We start from the raw sequence: 23,121 nt of genomic DNA on the forward strand, positions 1-23,121 counted from the left end.
ATAAACTGCTATAATCGCCCCCCTTTAGGGGCACTTCACCCCCTCTCAGTGTCTATGCTGGGAACTTTATATTTCTCTCTCCTTTAAAATAATACTCTGCCTATGGGACTATTGGCATGTTTGTAAAGTTCATTCTTTGGCTCCATGAACAAGAACTCGGATTATTGTTTTACCCTGAGAAGTAGAAAAGGAGAAAAAAAAAAGAAGAGACAAACACAACTGCACAGATACGAGACTGAAACAAATTACTTACAAAAAAAATACAGCAATAACAAAAATGTCTGTTAACATGTTCCCTGGATTTATAAATACAGACTCCTACCATATCATTAGATAATTAGTCCACTGTTGGGGTGAAGAGGAACTCAGTACATTTTTAGTAAAACAAATACAGCTTTTTGTCACTCTACAAAAGATGATACTGCCAAAAGTATACTTTCCTAAGCTGAAAAGTACCTAGAAGAGAAGCCTTCTGGTATACCATATTTTTCCAAAGCAGAGGAAATTAAACCTCCTACCTACACTACATAGGCTTCCCTGGTTGCTCAGATGGCAAAGAATCTGCCTGCAATTCAGGAGACCCACGTTCAATTTCTGGGTTGGGAAGATTCCCCAGAGGAGGGAATGGCAATCCACTCCAGTATTCTTGCCTAGAGAATTCCATGGACAAAGGAGCCTGGTAGGCAATAGTTCACGAGATCACAAAAAGTTGGACATGAATGAATGACTAACACACACATACACACCTATACTACACATGCCTGCTTAGTTTCCAACCTTTAATAAAAGTTAAAATCAAAGGCCACAAGAAACCAGTTTCCCTTCCTTGCGTCCTACCTGGGAGCTGCAGACCAGAAGGGAGTCACAGGCTATACTTAAAATGATGAAAGGGGAAAACCTAAAAGCAAGATTACTCTACCCAGCAAGGATCTCATTTAGATTCAACACAGAAATTAAGAGTTCTACAGAAAAGCAAATGAGAAGAGAATTCAGTATCACCAAATCAGCTTTACAACAAATGCTAAAGGAACTTCTCTAGGCAGAAAACACAAGAGAAGAAAAGATCCACCAAAACAATAAAGAAAATGGTAAGGGGAACATATATATTGATAATTAATTTGAATGTAAATGGATTAAATGCTCCAACCAAAAGACACAGACTAACTAAATGGATATACAAACAAAACCCTATATATGCTGTCTACAAGTGAACCACTTCAGACCTAGGGGCACATATTGACTGAGAGAAAGGGATGGAAACAGATATTCCATGCAAATGGAAATTAAAAGAAAGCTGGAGTAGCAATACTCATACGACTTTAAAATAAAGAATGTTACAGGAGACAAAGAACCATATTACATAATGATCAAGGGATCGATCCAAGAAGATATAACAATTATAAATGTTTCTGCACCCAACACAGGAGCACCTCAATACATAAGGCATATGCTAACAACCACAAAATGGGAAATCAACAGTAAAATAATAATAGTGGGGGAATTTGTTGTTATTCACTTACTAAGTGACTAAGTACTCTTTGTGACCCCATGGACTGCAGCACACCAGGCTTCCTTGTCCTTCACTATCTCCAGAGTTTCCTCAAACTCATGCCCACTAAGTCAGTGATGCCATCCAACCATCTTATCCTCTGTTGCCCTCTTTTCCTGCCCTCAATCTTTCCCAGCATCAAGGTCTTTTCCAGTGAGTTGGCTCTTCATATCAGGTGGCCAAAGTATTGGAGCTTCAGCTTCAGCATCAGTCCTTCCAATGAATATTCAGGGTTGATTTCCTTTAAGATTGACTGATTTGATCTCCATGCTGTCCAAGGAACTCTTAAGAGTCTTCTCTAGCACCACAGATTCAAAAGCATCAATCCTTCAGCACTCAGCATTCTTTATGGCACAACTCTCATATCCATACATGACTACTGGAAAAATCATAGCTTTGACTATACGGACCTTTGTTGGCAAAGTGATGTCTCTGCTTTTCAATATGCTGTCTAGGTTTGTCAAAGCTTTTCTTCCAAGGAGCAAGCATCTTTTAATTTCATGGCTGTAGTAACTGTCCACAGTGATTTTGGAGTCTAAGAAAATAAAATCTACCACTATTTCCATTTTTTCCCCGTCTATTTACCATGAAGTGATGGGACTGATGCCATGATCTTTGTTTTTCTAATGCTGAATTTTAAGCCAGCTTTTTCACTCTCCTCTTTCAGCGTTTTCACTCTCCTCTTTCACATTCATCAAGAGGCTCTTTAGTTCCTCTTCACTTTCTGTCATTGTGGGGGCTATCATCTGCATATCTGAGGCTGTTGATATTTCTCCCAGCAATCTTGATTCCAGCTTGTGAGTCATCCAGCTTGGCATTTTTCATAATGTACTCTGCATATAAATTAAATAAGCAGAGTGACAATATACAGTCCTGACATGCTCCTTTCCCAAATTGAATTTTTGTTAAAATGGGGGACTTTAACAGCCTACTTACACCAATGGACAGATCATCCATATAGAAAATAACTAAGGAAACACAATCTTTAAATGAAAAAAATGACACAATGGACCAAATAGATTTCACTAATATTTTTACAACATTCCACACAAAAGTGGCAGAATACACTTTCTTCTCAAGTGCACATAAAACATTCTCCAGGATAGGTTACATTTTGGGTCACAAATCAAGCCTCAGGACATTTAAGAAAACTGAAATCGTATCATACATGTTTTCTGACCACATTGCCATGAGATTAGAAATCAATTACAAGAAAAAAAAAAAAAACTATTAAAAACACAAACACGTGGAGGCTACCCTACTAAATAACCAAGAGCTCATGAGAAATCAAAGAGAAAATTTTAAAAATACATAGAAACAAAAACACAGTGACCCAAAACCTATGGGACACAGCAAAAGCAGTTCTAAGAGGAAAGTTTATGGCAATTCAATCTCCCCTCAAGAAACAAGAAAAATCTCAAATATACAATCTAACCTTATACCTAGAGCAATTATAGAAAGAAAAATTTTAAAACCCCAAATCGTAAAGATCGTAATAGAAACAAATGAAATAGAAAACAATAGTGAAGGACTTCCCTGGTGGGGTGGGGGAGTGATGAATTGTGAGACTGAGACTGACATACATGCAGTGGCATGTATAAAACAGATAGCTAGGGCGAACCTGCTATACAGCACAGGGAGGTCAGTTTGAAACTTTGTGGTGACCTAGATGGGTGGGACTGGGGTGGGGGGAGGCCCACAGGGAGGGGCCTGTGTGTATACATATAGCTGATTTATCAAGCTGTACAGCAGAAATTAATACAACATTGTAAAGCAATTATACTCCAATAAAACAACAACAACAAAAAACACTAAAAGTCATGAATTCCCTTGTTAAATTCCTTGAAAAATGGAATCTCAAGATTACCGAGTCTCCTGAAACTCAAAAGGAGAGGCAATGGCAGTGATAACACACCGTGGAATCAATACAGAGGACACAGGACTTCCCATTTGAAAATGATTAAAGAAAGAAAATAAGCTCTGCTCCCTTGCTGCAGTCAGAAGCAATTTTCTAAAGTACGAGCCTTAATAGTCTTAAAACGAGGGGCAAAAATAAACTCATACATGATGATGATGGCATATAAGAGTGATCTGCAAGTAGTAGACAAAACAGCTAAATGGGGGCCAAAGGAACTTATTTCTCATTGCTTCTGAGTGAGGGTGTATGAAGCAGAGTATCATTTGGTATTTCTGGTGTGAAAATTTTCCTAGTTGATCAGATACTATGAACACATTTAAGCGACATACCTGGGAACTTGTCTACAATACTGCATATGTGAAGTAAGCAATACGAGAGCCAATCAAAAGTTAAACAGAAAACACCACAAACAAATCTACTCCAGAGCACACATCAGCAAATTCCACATTTCAAACACAACTCTGCCTTACATAAGGCATAAACACAAACTTGAAAAGATACGTGCTCCTCCATGTGCATTATTTACAACAGCCAAGACATGAAAGCAACCTAAGAGTCCATTAATGCATAAACAAAATGTGAGACACACACATACACACACACAAAGTTATTCAGCCATAAAAAAGGAGGAAACTTTGCCATTTAGAGCAATATGGATGGACATAGAGTATATTATGTTAAGTAAAATAAACCAGATGAGAAAGACAAATATTATATGATCTCACTTATATGTGCAATCTAAAAAAAAAAAATGAGCAAATGTAACAAAACAGAAGCAGATCCAGATAAAGAGGATTGGTGATCCCAACAGGGGAGAAGGATAGGGGGATGAGTAAAATAGGTTAGGGACATAAAGAGGTACAAACATCCAAACTTACAAAACAAATTAGCAAAAGGGATGTAATGTACAGCACAGAGATCACAGTCAATAATACTATAATAACTTTGTGCAGCAACAGATGGTAACTACTCTTATTGTGGTAATTATCTTACAGAATATAAAAATATCAAATTATTATCTTGTATCAGTTCAGTTCAGTCGCTCAGTCATGTCCGACTCTTTGCGATCCCATAAACCACAGCATGCCAGGCCGCCCTGTCCATCACCAACTCCTGAGGTCCACCCAAACCCATGTCCATTGTGTTGGTGATGCCATTCAACCATCTCATCGTCTGTCATCCCCTTCTCCTCCTGTCCTCAATCTATCCCAGCACAAGTGTCTTTCCCACTGAGTCAGCTCTCCGCATCAGGTCACAAAAGTATTGGAGTTTCAGCTTCAACATCAGTCCCTCCAATGAACACCCAGGACTGATTTTTAGGATGGACTGGTTGGATTTCCCCGTAGTCCAAGGGACTCTCAAGAGTCTTCTCCAACACCACAGTTCAAAAAGATTCAAAGTTCAGCTTTCTTTATAGTCCAACTCTCACATCATACATGACCACAGGAAAAACCATAGCCCTGACTAGATACGCTTTTGTTGGCAAAGTAATGTCTCTGCTTTTTAATACGCTGTCTAGGTGGGTCATAACTTTCCTTCCAAGGAGTAAGCGTCTCTTAATTTCATGGCTGCAATCACCATCTGCAGTGATTTTGGAGTCCAGAAAAATAAAGTCAGCCACTGTTTCCACTGTTTCCCCATCTATTTGCCATGAAGTGATGAGACCGGATACCATGATCTTAGTTTTCTGAATGTTGAGCTTTAGGCCAACTTCTTCACTCTCCTCTTTACTTTCATCGAGAGGCTCTTTAGTTCTTCTTCACTTTTTGCCATAAAAGTGGTGTCATCCGCATATCTGAGGTTATTGATATCTTTCCCGGCAATCTTGACTCCAGCTTGTGCTTCCTCCAGCCCAGCATTTCTCATGATGTACTCTGCATCAAAGTTAAATAAGCAGGGTGACAATATACAGCCTTGACATATTCCTTTTCCTATTTGGAACCAGTCTGTTGTTCCCTATCCAGTGCTAACTGTTGCTTCCTGACCTGTATACAGTATTCTCAAGAGGCAGGTCAGGTGATCTGGTATTCCCATCTCTTTCAGAATTTTCCACAGTTTATTGTGATCCACACAGTCAAAGGCTTCGGCATAGTCAATAAATCAGAAATAGACTTTTTCTGCAACTCTCTTGCTTTTTCCATGATCCAGTGGATGTGAAAAGAAGAGAGGCGAAAAGCAAAGGAGAAAAAGAAAGATAAAAGCATCTGAATGCAGAGTTCCAAAGAATAGCAAGAAGAGATAAGAAAGCCTTCTTCAGCGATCAACGCAAAGAAATAGAGGAAAACAATAGAATGGGAAAGACTAGAGATCTCTTCAAGAAAATTAGAGATACCAAGGGAACATTTCAAGCAAGGATGGGCTCGATAAAGGACAGAAATGGTATGGACCTAACAGAAGCAGAAGATATTAAGAAGAGGTGGCAAGAATACATGGAAGAACTGTACAAAAAAGATCTTCAAGACCCAGATAATCATGATGATGTGATCACTAATCTAGAGCCAGACATCTTGGAATATGAAGTCAAGTGGGCCTTAGAAAGCATGACTACAAACAAAGCTAGTGGAGGTGATGGAATTCCAGTTGAACTATTTCAAATCCTGAAAGATGATGCTGTGAAAATGCTGCACTCAATATGCCAGCAAATTTGGAAAACTCAGCAGTGGCCACAGGACTGGAAAAGGTCAGTTTTCATTCCAATTCCAAAGAAAGGCAATGCCAAAGAATGCTCAAACTACCACACACCTGCACTCATCTCACATGCTAGTAAAGTAATACTCAAAATTCTCCAAGCAAGGCTTCAGCAATACGTAAACAGTGAACTTCCAGATGTTCAAGCTGGTTTTAGAAAAGGCAGAGGAACCAGAGATCAAATCGCCAACATCCACTGGATCATCGAAAAAGCAAGAGAGTTCTAGAAAAACATCTATTTCTGCTTTACTAACTATGCCAAAGCCTCTGACTGTGTGGATCACAATAAACTGGAAAATTCTGAGAGAGATGAGAATACCAGACCACCTGACCTGCCTCTTGAGAAATCTGTATGCAGGTCAGGAAGCAACAGTTAGAACTGAACATGGAACAACAGACTGGTTCCAAATAGGAAAAGGAGTACGTCAAGGCTGTATATTGTCACCCTGCTTATTTAACTTATATGCAGAGTACATCATGAGAAACACTGGGCTGGAAGAAACACAAGCTGGAATCAAGATTGCCAGGAGAAACATCAATAACCTCAGATATGCAGATGACACCACCCTTATGGCAGAAAGTGAAGAGGAGCTAAAAAGCCTCTTGATGAAAGTGAAAGAGGAGAGTGAAAAAGTTGGCTTAAAGCTCAACATTCAGAAAACGAAGATCATGGCATCTGGTCCCATCACTTCATGGGAACTAGATGGAGAAACAGTGGAAACAGTGTCAGACTTTATTTTTGGGGGCTCCAAAATCACTGCAGATGGTGACTGCAGCCATAAAATTAAGAGACGCTTACTCCTTGGAAGAAAAGTTATGACCAACCTAGATAGTATATTCAAAAGCAGAGACATTACTTTTCCAACTAAGGTCCGTCTAGTCAAGGTTTTCCCTGTGGTCATGTATGGATGTGAGAGTTGGAACTGAAGAAGGCTGAACACCGAAGAATTGATGCTTTTGAACTGTGGTGTTGGAGAAGACTCTTGAGAGTCCCTTGGTCTGCGGGGAGATCCAACCAGTCCATTCTGAAGGAGATCAACCCTGGGATTTCTTTGGAAAGAATGATGCTAAAGCTGAAACTCCAGTAGTTTGGCCACCTCATGCAAAGAGTTGACTCACTGGAAAAGACTCTGATGCTGGGAGGGATTGGGGGCAGGAGGAGAAGGGGATGACAGAGGATGAGATGGCTGGATGGCATCACGGACTCGATGGACGTGTCTGAGTGAACTCCAGGAGATGGTGATGGACAGGGAGGTCTGGCGTGCTGCGATTCATGGGGTCACAAAGAGTCGGACACGACTGAGCAACTGAAATGAACTGAACTGAACTGAACTGAACTGAAGTGGATGTTAGCAATTTGATCTCTGGTTCCTCTGCCTTTTCTAAAACCAGCTTGAACATTTGGAAGTTCACGGTTCACTTACTGCTGAAGCCTGGCTTGGACAATTTTGAGCATTACTTTACTAGCATGTGAGATGAGTGCAGTTGTGAGGTAGTTGAGCATTCTTTGGCATTGCCTTTCTTCGGGATTGGAATGAAAACTGACCTTTTCCAGTCACTGCTGAGTTTTCCAAATTTGCTGGCATATTTAGTGCAGCACTTTCACAGCATCATCTTTTAGGATATGAAATAGCTCAACTGAAATTCCATCACCTCCACTAGCTTTGTTTGTAGTGATGCTTCCTAAGGCCCACTTGACTTCACCTTCCAGGATATCTGGCTCTAGGTGAGTGATCACACCACTGTGATTATCTGGGTCATGAAGATCTTTTTTGTACAGTTCTTCTGTGTATTCTTGCCACCTCTTCTTAGTATCTTCTGCTTCTGTTAGGTCCCTACAATTTCTGTCCTTTATTGCGCTCATCTTTGCATGAAATGTTCCCTTGGTGTTTCTAATTTTCTTGAAGAGATCTCTAGTCTTTCCCATTCTATTGTTTTCCTCTATTTCTTTGCATTGATCACTGAGGAAGGCTTTCTTATCTCTCCTTGCTATTCTTTGGAACTGTGCATTCAAATGGGTATATCTTTCCTTTTCTCCTTTGCTTTTCGCTTCTCTTCTTTTCATAGCTATTTGTAAGGCCTCCTCAGACAGCCATTTTGCTTTTTTGCTTTTCTTTTTCTTGGGGATGGTCTTGCTCCCTGTCTCCTGTATAATGTCACGAACCTCCATCCATAGTTCATCAGGCACTCTGTCTATCAGATCTAGTCCCTTAAATCTGTATCTCACTTCCACTGTATAGTCATAAGGGATTTGATTTAAGTCATACCTGAATGGTGTAGTGGTTTTCCCCACTTTCTTCGATTTAAGTTGAATTTGGCTTGTATAACTGAAACTAATACTTTAAGGCAATCATACTTCATTTTTTTTTTTTCACTAGGAGAAAAAGTATGGAACTCCAGAGACACCAAATGGAGATAATGATTACAGTAGATTTTCATTGCAACTAGAGGCAAGTTTTCCCCTTCTTTATAACTTATAGTTTAAAACTTTATAATCACCTGTTAGGGTGTTGGAGGAATATTTAGGCCCCATTTTTTATATTTCCCTAGGAATGGAGAGAATTTCTATAGGAGTGAAAGTAATAGGAAGACCTACTTTTCTCCATTTCTTTGCTTCCAACTCTCCAGAGAAGGCACACCTCAGCTGATTGGTTAGCCTAGAGACAAACCTGCCTCAGTGAGCCCTTTCTTCTCTTTTTCAAATCTAGCTAGTTTGCAGAATCTTAACTTATACATCTTCATGTCCTCTGTTATAGCCTCTGCCTTTATGGGAAAAGTCATCAGCTGTACCAGTGTAAAGGACAGTATGTCTAATTCATAGTTGAAGTATTAATAAATCCAGTTGGTAACAGATTCAAAGCCATTATCTTCCATGTTTTCTCAGCAGCTGACATTCTGATATTCATTTATCTTTTATCTCACTTCTACACTGGTCACACAGTTAGGAGGAAAAAACAAAGATGTTTACTGTTCCCCTAAAGCTACAAGCCAGGATAAGAGGTAAAATGAAAATAAACAAGACAGAGAAGAGCTCTTTTCCCTTCTTGTCCTCATTATTTTTTAAAGCACTTAACAAGAATCCACATGTGGAGAGGATAAGATGGTTTTGCCTTATCAAAGAAATACACTAGCTCTATAGACACAGTATCAACATGATCACACAAGCTCAGCAAAAGTTAAAAAGCCAAAGCAAAATTTAGCGATGGGAACTAAGCGAATGGAGTAACAGACTGCTTCCAAATAGGAAAAGGAGTACGTCAAGGCTGTATATTATCACCCTGCCTATTTAACTTATAGTCTGAGTACATCATGAGAAACTCTGGGCTGGGTGAAGCACAAGCTGGAATCAAGATTGCTGGGAGAAATATCAATAACCTCCCATATGCAGATGACACCACTTTTATGGCAAAAAGTGAAGAAGAACTAAAGAGCCTCTTGATGAAACTGAAAGAAGAGAATGAAAAGTTGGCTTAAAACTCAACATTCAGAAAACTAAGATCATGGTACCTGGTTCCATTAATTCATGGAAAATAGATGGGGAAACTCTGGAAACAGTGACAGACTTTACTTTCTTGGGCTCCAAAATCACTGCAGATGGTTACTGCAGCCATGAAATTATATTTGCTCCTTAGACAAAAAGTTATGACCAAACTAGACAGCATAATAAAAAGCAGACATTACTTTCCCAACAAAGGTCCGCCTAGTCAAAGCTATGGTTTTTCCAGTGGTCATGTATGGGTGTGAGAGTTGGACTATAAAGAAAGCTGAGCTGAACTGAAGAACTGATGTTTTTGAATTGTGGTGTTGGAGAAGACTCTTGAGAGTCCCCTGGACGGCAAAGAGATAAAACCAGTCAATCCTGAAGGAAATCAGTCCTGAATATTCACTGGAAGGACTGATGCTGAAGCTGAAACTTCAATACTTTGGCCACATGATGCAAAGAACTGACTCATTTGAAAAGACCCTGATGTTGGGAAAGATTGAGGGCGGGAGGAGAAGGGGATGACAGAGGATGAGGTGGCTGGATGGCCTCACTGACTCAATGGACATGAGCTTGAGTAAACTCTGGGAGTTGGTGATGGACAGGGAAGCCTGGCCTTCTGCAGTCCATGGGGTTGCAAAGAGTCAGACACAACTGAGTGACTGATCTGAACTGAACTAAGCATATGCAAAAAATACTAGAAAACAGTATTTACATACAGGAACATGATAAGATTTTGAAACAACCTCATATTTTAAAGACTCTTCTAGATTTGAAATTTTGATTTCCATCTAAAACTATCTTCAGTTTGCATAAAATAAAAGTGAAAATCGCTCAGTTATGTCCAACTCTTTACAACCCCAGGGACTGTATAGTCCCTGGAATTCTCCAGGCCAGAATACTGGAGTGGGTAGCCTTTCCCTTCTCCAGGGCATCTTCCCAACCCGGGGATCGAACCCAGGTCTCCCGCACTGCAGATGGATTCTTTACCAGCTGAGCCACAAGGGAAACTCGAGAATACTGGAGTGGGTAGTCTATCCCTTCTCTAGCAGATTTTCCTGACCCGGGAATTGAACTGGGTCTCCTGCATTGCAGGCGGATTCTTTACCAACTGAGCTATGAGGGAAGGCCTCAGAGCTTCAGTTTGCATGGATTGCTTTAAATCATGCTTTTTATAGCTTCTACAGCATAGTTTAAGGGCGTCCCTTGTGGCTCAGCTGGTAAAGAATCCACCTGAAATGTGGGGGTCCTGGGTTCAATTGTTGGGTTAGGAAGATCCTCTGGAGAAGGAAAAAGCTACCTACTCCAGTATTCTGGCCTAGAGAATTCCATGGACTGTTATATGTATAGTCCATGGGGTAGCAAAGAGTAGAACATGACTGAGCAACTTTCAAATAGCAGATCAAATAAAGTACAACTATACTATAAAAATATATAAGTTGGGGATGACCCACAGAGATGTTATGGGGAGGGAGGTGGGAGGGGGTTTCATGTTCGGGAACACATGTAAGAATTAAAGATTTTAAAATTAAATTAAAAAAAAATTAATTAAAAAAAATATATATATAAGTGAATAAACATGAACCTCTTCTTAATTTGTAAAGAAAACAACATTATCCATTACTGTTCAAAGTTTTTGAAGGGACTGAATCATAAACTATATGTGAACAAGTTTATCAAAATTCCAGACACATTTTAGTTTTATCTACAGACTGCAGCTACTATCTTTAGCCACTAGGTGGCAATGTTGCTACAGTAAATTATTGTAAAATGGCCATTTCAGTTTTACTTAACTTAAAAAAGTACCATGTATTTTACAGGGCTTTCCTGCCGTCTAGTGAGCTGATACATAAAACTCTGGACACCTAAAAGAAGAGACTGTGATAATTTCACATTCTATAAGAAATTAAATGCTAATGGTGTCTTTACACTTCATTTTTAACTCTTAATTCATCTGAAATGAGAAATGTGAGAAATGCTATGAAAAGGGCGTTGCATAAAGTAGGACATTTGTTGATAGCTAATAAAAGTGTTTGAAAATTTACCTCTGATCCCAAACTGAGAGAAATGATCTCATCCTCAAAAGCAGAATGTGTGTCAATATGAGCAGGAATTCCTGAGATTGAAGATAGGGTAACAGGTCACTTCACTCTTCTTTTTAGTACATTTAGGACATCTCTAAATATAGTGTCAAGGATTATAGTGAAAACATCATTTGATAAACAGTAATTTTAGGTAAAAGGAAACATTTAAGATGAATGTAAATAAAGTTAATTTGTTGTTGCTGCTGTTGTTGAGTATCTAACCCGTGTCCACTTCTTTGTGACCCCATGGACTGCAGCATGCTAGGCTTCCGTGTCCTTCAATATGCCCAGAGTTTGCTCAAATTCACATCCATTGAGTCAGTGATGCTATTTAACCATCTCATTCTCTGCTGCTCCCTTCTTTGCCTTCAACATATTCCCAGCATCAGGGTGTTTACCCAAGGGTCAGTTATTCCCATCTGGTGGCCAAAGTATTGGAGCTTCACTCTCAGCATCAGTTCTTCCAAAGAATATTCAGTATGGATTTCATTTAGGATTACTGCTTTGATCTCCATGGAGTCCACAGGACTCTCAAGAGCCTTCTGCAGCACAGCAATTCAAAAGATTCAAATCTTTGGTACGCAGCCTTCTTTATGATCAAACTCTCACATCCATACATGATTAATGGAAAACCAACGCTTTGACCATACAGACCTTTGTTGGCAAAGTGATGCCTCTGCTTTTAGTACACTGTTTAGGTTTGTCATTGCTTTCGTTCCAAGGAGCAAGTATCTTTTAATTTCACGGCCGCAGTCACCGTCCATGGTGATTTTGGAGCCCAAGAAAATAGTCTGTCACTGTTTCCACTTTTCCCATTTTATTTTCCCTGAAGTGATGGGAAGAGATGCCGTGATCTTAGCTTTTTGAATGTTGAGTTTTAAGCCAGCTTTTTCAGTCTCCTATTTCACCCTCATCAAGAAGCTCTTTAGTTCCTCTTCAATTTCTGCCATTATCGTGGTATTATCTACATATCTGAGGTTGTTGATATTTCTCCCGGTAATCTTACTTCCAGCTTGTACTTCATCCAGCCTGGCATTTTGCATAATGTATTCTGCATATAAGTTAAATAAGCAGGGTGACAATACACAGTCTTTCCTAATTTTGATATATTCATTTCCCAATTTTGAACCACTCCATTGTTCCATATCTGGTTCTAACTCTTGCTTCTTGACTTGCATATCAGTTTCTCAGGAGACCAGTAAGGTGGTCAGAGATAAATTATCTCTTTAATAATTTTCCAGTTTCTTGTGATTCCAAAGGCAAAAGCTTTAGTGTAGTCATTGCAGAAGTAGATGATATTCTGCAACTCCCTTGCTTTATAATCCAATGGATATCGGCAATTTGATCTCTGGTTCCTGTTTTTTCTAAATCCAGCTTATACATCTGGAATTTCTTGGTTTACACACTGCTGAAGCCTAGCCTGAAGGATTTTGAGCACAAGCTTGCTAGAATATGAAATGTGTGCAACCGTACAGAAGTTGGCTTTAGCATTGTCCTTCTTTGGGAATGGAATGAAAATTGATCTTTTCCAATACTGTGGCCAGTGCTGACTTTTCCAAATTTCCTGACATACTATGTGCAGAACTGTAACAGCCTCATCATTTAGGATTCGAAACAGCTTAGCTGGAATTCCATCACCTTTACTAGATTTGATCATAGTAAAGCTTCCCAAGGCCACTTGACTTCACATTCCAGGATGTCTGGCTCTAGGTGAGTGACTATATCATCATGGTTATCAGGGTCATTAAGACTTTTTTTTCCTGTGTATTCTTGCCACCTGTTCTTAATCTCTTTTGCTTCTGTTAGGTCCTCACAGTTTTTGTCCTTTATCGTGCCCATCCTTGCATGAAATGTTCCCTTGATATCCCCAATTTTCCTGAAGAGATCTCTAGTTTTTCCTATTGATTGTTTACCTCTATTTCTTTGCACTGTCCACTTAAGAAGGCTTTCTTATCTCTCCTTGATATTCTCTAGAACTCTGCATTCAGATGGCTGTATCTTTCCCTATCTCCCTTGCCTTTCACTTCTCTTCTCATCTCAGCTATTTGTAAAGCCTCCTCAGACAATCACTTTGCCTTCTTGCACTTCTTTACTTTGGGATGGCTTGGTCACCGCCTCCTGTACAATGTTATGAACCTCCATCCATAGTTATTCAGGCACTCTATCAGGTCTAATTCCTTGAATTTATTCATCACTTCCACCGTATTATCATAAGGGATTTGATTTAGGTTATACCCGAATGGCCTAGTGGTTTTCCCTACTTTCGTCTATTTAAACCTAAATTTTGCAATAAGGAGCTCATGATCTTAACCACAGTCAGCTCCCAGTCTTGTTTCTGCTGACTGTATAGAGTTTTTCCATCTTCAGCTGCAAACAATATAATCAATCTGATTTCGGTATTGAGCATCTAGTGATGTCCACATGTATACTCATCTTTTGTGTTGCTGGAAGAAGGTGTTTGCTATGACCAGTGCATTCTCTTGGCAAAACTCTCTTAGCCTTTGCCCTCCTTCATTTTGTACTTCTAGGCCAAACTTGCCTGTTAATCCAGGTAGCATGTAAATTCCTACTTTTGCATTCCAATCCTCTATAATGAAAAGGACACCTTTCTTTTTGGTGTTACTTCTAGAAGGTCTTGTAGGTCTTCATAGAACCAACCAACTTCAGATTCTTCGGTAATAGTGGTTGGGGCATAGACTTGGATTGCTGTGATACTGAATGGTTTGCCTTGGAAATGAACCAAGATCAGTTTTGCACCCAAGTACTGCATTTCAGACCCTTTTGTTGATGACGATGGCTACTCCACTTCTTCTAAGGGATTCTTGTCCACAGTAGTAGATATAATGGTCATCTGAATTAAATTCTCCCACTCTCACCCATTTAAGTTCACTAATTCCTAAGATGTCGATGTTCACTCTTGCCATATCCTGTGTGACCACATCCAGTTTACCTTGATTCATGGACCTAACATTCCAGGTTCCTATGCAATATTGTTCTTTACAGCATTGGACTTTACTTTCACCACCAGACATATCTACAACTGTCATTTCCGCTTTGGCCCAGCTTCTTCATTTTTTCTGGAGCTATTAGCAATTACCTCCACTCTCCCCAGTAGTATAATGGACACTTTCTGACCTGTGGGGCTCATCTTCCAGATCACAGCCTTCATGGATCACAGCCTTGTTGAGGCGAAGGTGACTGTGTGACTCAATGAAGCTATGGCCATGCTGTGCAGGGTCACTCAAGATGGACAGGTCATAGTGGAGAGTTCTGACAAAATGTGGTCCACTGGAGGAGGGAATGGTAAACCACTCCAGCATTTTTGCCATGAATCCCATGAACAGTATGAAAATTAAACTAGGTTTAAACTAAAAATATAACTTTACATTAAAGCACCACTGTGACTTGATTGTAAAATCAAGACTTGAGAGTCACTGCTTAACCAGGGCATTTCCCAAATCTCATCCCAAGATTGCTAACAAAGTCATTCTGACCTATGAATCCTGGATTCCCAAGTACTTGTAGAACAAAAACAACAGCCAGGCATGAAGACTAATCTTAAGACTATTTAAGATATGGCTTCTTTCACCAGTCTCTCAATCGACACTGTTGTGGTTTTTCAGTTATGTTGATCTCTTTATGACCCCATGGACTGCAGCATGACAGGTTTCCCTGTCCATCACCATCTCCCAGAGTTTGCTCAAACTCAGGTCCACTGAGTAGGTGATGCCACCCAACCATCTCATCTTCTGTTGTCCCGTTCTCCTCCTGCCTTCAGTCTTTCCAAACATCAATGTCTTTTTCAACAAGTCAGTTCCTCCCATCAGGTGGCCAAAGTATTGGAGCTTCAGCTTCAGCACCAGTCCTCCCAATGAATATTCAGGGTTGATTTCCTTTAGGATTTACTGGTTTGATATCCCTGCTGTTCAAGGGACTCTCAAGAGTCTTCTCCAGCACCAAAGTTTGAAGGCATCAATTCTCTGGCACTCAGCCTTCTTTATGGTCCAGCTCTCACATCCATACATGACTACTGGAAAAAACCATAGCTTTGACTATATGAACCTTTGCTGACAAAGTGATATCTGTTTTTCAATATGCTATCTAGTTTTGTCATAGCTTTTCTTCCAAGGAGGAAGTATCTTTTAATTTCATGGCTGCAGTCACTGTCCACAGTGATTCTGGAATCCAAGAAAATAAAAGTCTACCACTGGTTCCATTTTTTTCCCCATTTATTTACTGTGAAGTGATGGGACCGAATGCCATGATCCTCTTTTTTACAAATATTGAGCTTAAGCCAGCTTTTTCACTCGCCTCTTTCACCTCCATCAAGAGGCTCTTTAGTTCCTCTTTGCTTTCTGCTATTAGGGTGGTGCCATTTACATATCTGAGATTATTGATACTTCTCCCAGCAATCTTGATTCCAACTTGTGATTCATCCAGTCCAGCATTTCGCATGATGTACTCTGTATATAAGTTAAATAAGCAGGGTGACAATATACACCCTCAGTCTACATTGACTGAGTATCTGTCTTACTTGAAAGAAACTTTGCTACATCATGAAAGTATATAAGGCTAGTAAGACACAATCCCTGTCCTTAAGGAGTTTATAGACCAATGGAAAGACTAAGCTATCACAAAACATGATAAATGCAGAGGGAAAAAATGCCATAATTTGTCACTAATAAAGCCCTCAATATCATTTGATTAGTACAAATATCAGATGAAGATGCTAACAAGTACAAAAAAGTTAATAACCTAAAACTTTTCCATTAATATGTCATCCTAGAATTATCTTCCACATTCTCTACAGAAGAATAAGAAGATCAAGATGATCTAACTAATTAGCCTTCTTCTTGATACCTATAAATTATTTGATTTCTTCCATTTTACATGCTTTGTTTTTAAAGCAATCTTCTTCCTCTCCAAAAAAACAATGTTGAGGGGGGAACAAAAGAAAATCACAAATAATAACATGTCAGTCTGTTTACACTTAAGATGCAAATTCCTCAAGAAACTGAGTGTAAAATTGCAAAGGGATTAAAATCAACACACGTAACGGACATAAAGAAATTACTCCAAGAGTAAATTTAAGCAAAAAAATAATATCTTTGATCTTAGGGAGCTATGTAACCCACTAAGTTATGAAATTTATGACTGGAATTGTAAAAGAAGAAATACTCACCATGCCCAGGTTCATACTGGTTTATAGTCAATTGATCAGGTTTATGTTTAATGAATCCTTCCTTCAACCATTTCTCTAAAATGCTCTCACAAATGTCAGGAAGACCTGAAATCAGTAATGATAAAAGTGAAACATATTAAATTATTTACTTTTCATGTTTAACCCAAGAATGAAAAAAACAGCCACTGTGATAAAAATCATAGAGCTCTTAGTTTAGTAGTCAAATCCAAACGTAACAGTAAACTTACAAGCAAAGGAAAATAAAAACAAAATCTTAATAATCTTTTAAAATTATTTTGTTAACTTTATCAAATAAAATATACAAAAGTATTTTGCAGAAAACAATTTTGGTATTTTTTAAAGTAGCAATAAAATTATAAAATTTACTATATTATATCAAAACTAGCCTGACCAATTTCTTATTATCTTAAATTATTAATTTATTTTAAATTTAATTATTTGAAATTATTTCTTTTTAAAAAACACGTTTTTCAAAGTAGAACTAAGTTACTTTTATTGAGGTCATAAATGTTATCTCACGAGGCAAAGGAAATCCTTAAATAAGATGAAAGTCATAAATATACACATAAATTGAATTCCAACAAAGACATCTACCAAAGGATTAATATCTAAATTATATGGTAAAATCTTATTAATACATTGGACTACTCATTAGAAAAAACTAGCAAAGAAGATGAAAAAAAGAATTCACAGAAAAGGAAACAAAAATGGCCAATCTCACTAGTAATCGAATATAAAGTTAAAAGTGATATTTCACATGCCGCTGGGGTAGCAGGTAAGGAAGTAAGCACTTTGTGAGAGAATGTTAGTATAGCTCTTTTAGGATGCAATCTGTCAGTGTCTACTGATATTTTTAAGTGAGTATAACTTTGACAGAATTCTAACCTAGCAGTTTCATTTCCCTTGAGCAACTCTGGCTTAATGCATAAAGAGGTGTGTACAAAGATATTTACTAGAGCACAACTTGTAAAAGCCAAAAATGAGAAATAACCTAAATGTCTAGCAAAAGGAAACTAACTGAATAAGCAATTACTGAATATTCAATAAAATGAAAACCTGTATAAGATCTCTAACATATACTGCGATAATGTGACAATATATGAATATACAATTCATGACATACAATATACTGTTACATGTTAACAACTATATACTTTAACAGGTTATTTGGATATAAATTCATTTATAAAGATTGAAATAATATACACTCAACTGTTAACTGTATTACTTTTGAAGAGGTGTATGGGAGTAAGGATAGTGCTCAAGAGAAATTAAATTTAGCTTTATTTGTATGTATAACATTTTTAACACAAAACTACACTATTTAATCTAAATGAGTTACATTTAATCAACTGTTTTATATATTAACATACAAATGACAAATGAAAAATAATCTCAACCATGATATCCTAATATTATATATTAATATTTTTCCTGAACCAGCCCTTATTGTTTGCTAACAATTACTTACCCCCAGGTAACGGTTTATCTTTATCTACATTGTTGTTCTCATAGTGGAATTCATAGCCAAAATGCTTTACTCTTCTGTTTTTTAAGGATTTTTGAACTGTATGAAGAGAAGTAAACTATTTAGGGGAAAAAAAATTTCATTCCTTCATATATTTCAAAGTTAATTTTATGAATAAGGATTAATTTAGTAATGGTAATTTTTGTCAGCTGCTAAATCACTGTCTTCAGTAAAATTGAACGATCTACTTCATATCTGCTACTCTTTTAAGTCTAAAATTGAAACAAACTTTTAAGGGTTTCACCCAATCAATTTGAAAGAGCTAATCATATACCCTGCCCCTCACAAGATTGCTAATGATCTGGAAACAGAGTAACTAATTTGTAAATTTCTCCAGGACGTTCTTACTACATTATAATCATATAGTACTGAACAGCTAATTTCTCACTGTAAAAATTGCCTTAGGGTAGAGAGAACCAAATAAGACAATACACATGTGTCCCTGTGTATCCTTGGGGAATTGGTTCCCTCAAATGCCAAAATCCAAGGAGGATTAAGTCTCTTACATAAAATAGTGCAGCATTTGCATATAACCTAAACATATCTTTCACATCCTCCAGAATGCTTTAAATCTTTAGATTACTTACAATACCTACAATGTATATGACATGTAAGACAGTTGCATATACAATACATATGTATACATGTACGTACGTATGTATGTATGTATACGTGTGTATACATACACATGTGTATACATGTATGTATGCATGTACATATGTGTGTATACATACACATATGTTTTGTATATGCAACTGTCTTACATGTCATATATATATATATATATATATATATATATATATATATATATATATATATATATCGCTTCCCTGGTGGCTCAGAGGTTAAAGCATCTGCCCGCAATGCAAGAGACCTTGGTTCAATTCCTAGGTTGGGAAGATCCTCTGGAGAAGGAAATGGAAACCCAATCCAGTATTCTTGCCTGGAGAATCCCATGGACGGAGGAGCCTAGTGGGCTACAGTCCACGGAGTTGCAAAGATTTGGACATGACTGAGCGACTTCACATTCATATATTATGAACTGTCAACATATTTTACCTTTTGGAACTTTCTAGAATTTTACTTTTCAGATTTTTTCAATCCAGAGTTGATTGAATTCATGCATACAGAACCCATGAATACAGACAACCAAATGTATGTGATACAGCTTATTAATGTTAGCTCTACAGTTCAGTTCAGTCGCGTCCAACTCTTTGCGACCCCATAGACTGCAGCACGTCAGGTTTCCCTATTCATCACCAACTCCTGGAGCTTGCTCAAACTCATGTCCATCGAGTCGGTGATGCCATCCAACCATCTCATCCTCTGTCATCCCCTCCTCCCGCTGCCTTCAATCTTTCCCAGCATCAGGGTCTTTTCCAGTGAGTCAGTTCTTTGCATCAGGTGGCCAAAGTATTGGAGCTTCAGTTTCAGCATCAGTCCTTCCAATGAATATTCAGGACTGATATCCTTTAGGATTGCCTGGTTTGATCTCCTGGCAGTCCAAGGGACTCTCAAGAGTCTTCTCCAACACCACAGTTCAAAAGCATCAATTCTTCAATGCTCAGCGTTCTTTATAGTCCAAATCTCACACCCATACATGACTACTGGAAAAACCATAGCTTTGACAAGATCGACCTCTGTCAGCTCCACAAATGTTGGCTAATAAATATTCATCAATTTGGTGTTTTAAATTGATACCTACATATAAAAGCTACTTATTATTAAAGCTCTTAAGAATTGTTGGTGTGACTTACCTAATAGTGGATCGAGAGCACTTTCAGGAATTTTGAGGAAACAGAATTTAATAAACCAAAGGAGAAGAAGACATTTTGCAGAAGCTTTTAAATATCAGATTTAAAGTTTTACTTACAATTTTGATTGTCTGTATCTTCTGTCCAGTTAACACTTTCCAAAAGCATTTTCTCATCCTCAGAAGAAATAATTTCTTCTATTACTTTGAGACCTGGAGGCAAGGCTTGAAGCCCCAACTCTTTCCACTGGGCTGTGGGAAACAAAATTAAAACAGTCAACATACAAAACTTAAAGTTCTCATAGACAAATAATTTTGTTCAATTAGCCTTTTATCAGTTCACAAAACCCCTATGAAATGGAGTATTTCCTGCCGTATCAGTAAATAAGGATGGCACAGTGATCAGCGATTGTGGGCCTCCAAATATAATAAATTGCTGAGCCCAGAGGGTGCCCAATGCCTGCAATCCAACAGCTATCAGCTGCTAGCAATGAACTACAGTGAACGAGGAACTAAGGATATAACAAAATCAAGAAAGAGGATGCTGGCCCCAAATAGATGAAGTTTGTAGAAAGAAAGGATTTCAGCAAATAAGCCCCAGATGCTTGCATCTTCCCATACTTAGAAAAGCACTAAATTCCATGAGATACGTGGTTTTCCTTAATTAACAATCTTTTATGTCCAGACTACCTGCCCCTCTTTCTTGCAAACTTTTCTATAACCTGACTGCTTCCCCAACCTCGTCAAAGCAGAGCTTTGAGGGCTACTTGAGATGCTGCCTCCTGGGCTTGAAGTCCAAAGAATTCTCACTGAATAAAACAACTCTCTGCTTTCAGGCTGTGACTAATTTTTTTAGTTGACACTTGACTGATGGGACAAGGGAACCAGAGCAGATTCCTCTTCTTCACCTGGACTCTACAGAGATCCAGTGCCTGATTTCTTTGCCCATTAGCCTGCTCAGCCAGTCCAGATGAATCTGGGTGAGTCTCTCCTGGTTCTAGGATCTCCCATTATTGGCTGATGATCCTAAGTTTTACTCAGTGGGGGAAAAAGTTATCCTTGAAACTTGGTTTCAAGGTGTACCTGGCTGCTCAGTTTAGACACAGGGTGGGATACCCTCAGTCAGAGGACTAGGAAGATTCTGCTCCAGCAGGGAACCCTCAGTGTTAAGGCACTGGGAAGGCTCAGTTTGGATACTGAATAGATAGCCTCAGTTGAGAGACTTTGCTCAGTTAAACACTGAGTAAGGTAAGACTGAGTTATTAGGGGTAAGACTGGCTTGTTTTTCCTTGATTTGGTTTACCTTAACAGAGTGTGTCAAAATAAAAATCTTATGAGAACTTCTGAGCTCCGAAGGGACTCTTCCTTCCAGCCAGCAATGGCTTTCTCAGGTGACAGAACCTTGCAGGAGTGGAAGAGGTAGACCTCTAGGTCTGTAGGTGCACAAGGCTGCACTTACAGGGAAACCCACTCACATAATTAACAATCTGCTCAGCCAGAGACGTGCATAAGAATTAGCCATTCCACAATTTCAGCACTTATGGAAGTCTTATACTTCACTGGGATACCCAAGGCACATAAGAGGGGGCTGAAACAACTCTGAGGCAAAACCAGAAGACGAAGCATTCAAGCAGCACACGCTGGTCTGCCACATGATCCTCATTAGCAATTTTATCTTGACAAACTGACTTCAAAATGGGAAACCAAGGTTTCAAAATAAAAAGGAAAGACAGAGTTCCAGTACCCTAGCTGGGCAAATGTATGTTACAAAACTTACAAGTGTTTACTTGATCGGAAATTGGAGAAAATCTCACCCTGGAAATTGAGGGGGCTCTTCACTGCAAACACAGTTAAAGTTAAAAGCTGGACTGGTAAAACCTTAAACAAAGGGCTTTAGTTTCTTTGTACAAGACGGTCACATCTCTTTTGCTTAAATTGTGAAATAGGCATGTTCCATTAGGGAATAATTTCCCTGTGTGCTATTATAAGACAAGGCATACAGATTGCCACTGCTGCTGCTGCTAAGTCACTTCAGTCGTGTCCAACTCTGTGCGACCCCATAGACAGCAGCCCACCAGGCTCCCCCGTCCCCGGGATTCTCCAGGCAAGAACACTGGAGTGGGGCCATTTCCTTCTTCAATGCGTGAAAGTGAAGTTGCTCAGTCGTGTCTGACTCATAGTGACCCCATGGGCTGCAGCCTTCCAGGCTCCTCCATCCATGGGATTTTCCAGGCAAGAGTACTGGAGTGGGGTGCCACTGACTAACTGTACTAACCAGCAGTTACCTGAACCACACAAATAAGCAAAAACTTGGAACTAACATGCAAAGGGTAATAAAAATAAAACTAGTGATTTTGCTTCGGTTTAACTCATAAACTCAGAATAGTCTTTGCTGAATGTTTTATACAAACCTTTAAGGGCATGATAAATTAAATTCTGAAATTATAGAACACAGAACTTTGTAAAATACATTTCAGTCCAGTTAAAATCTTGTCACTGATTTCAGTAACTTTAGGTGACAGAACTGTTCTTTGTGGAGCTAAAAACAACTGTCTTTCTCTTCCAAATCTCTAAAACCAGAATGTGAATACAGGCCATGAGGACCTAAGACTGAGCCCAATTAACTCAGGCACACAAAACCTAAAACAAAGGGGAAAAAAATGGCAGTTTTAAAATTCAAACCACTGGAAATGCTCCCTTAGCCAAACTTACAGATAACAAGCCTTAGTCATCTGAGCAAGCAATCTTAATGTATTCTGTTTGTAAACTAGTAAGTTTATATTGTTACATGTGGTTCATATCTAAGCTTTTAGTAAAGCCATGAGATCTCTAGTTTGCCTGTTTATGTCTGTGTACACATTATACATATGAGATATCTCTACTTCTAGAAAGCACTATCAAAATTAAGTTTATAAAT

At 38.6% G+C, this 23,121-nt stretch overlaps 1 protein-coding gene across 2 annotated transcripts in view; it reads right to left on the reverse strand.

Moving 5' to 3' along the window:
- ALKBH8 (alkB homolog 8, tRNA methyltransferase) overlaps nucleotides 1–23,121 on the reverse strand; it is a 124,484-nt gene that overhangs the window by 72,911 nt on the left and 28,452 nt on the right. For both annotated transcript variants that reach the window (XM_068989074.1, XM_068989075.1), the window contains 4 exons: nucleotides 20,325–20,456; nucleotides 18,395–18,490; nucleotides 16,903–17,007; nucleotides 11,682–11,752 (listed from right to left, as the gene is read on the reverse strand). In XM_068989074.1, coding sequence (XP_068845175.1) covers nucleotides 11,682–11,752; nucleotides 16,903–17,007; nucleotides 18,395–18,490; nucleotides 20,325–20,456 — 404 coding nt within the window. The remainder of the gene's footprint in view (nucleotides 1–11,681; nucleotides 11,753–16,902; nucleotides 17,008–18,394; nucleotides 18,491–20,324; nucleotides 20,457–23,121) is intronic.

Source organism: Capricornis sumatraensis, chromosome 16 (assembly GCF_032405125.1).
Source record: "Capricornis sumatraensis isolate serow.1 chromosome 16, serow.2, whole genome shotgun sequence".
NCBI classification, from domain to species: Eukaryota; Metazoa; Chordata; class Mammalia; order Artiodactyla; family Bovidae; genus Capricornis; species Capricornis sumatraensis.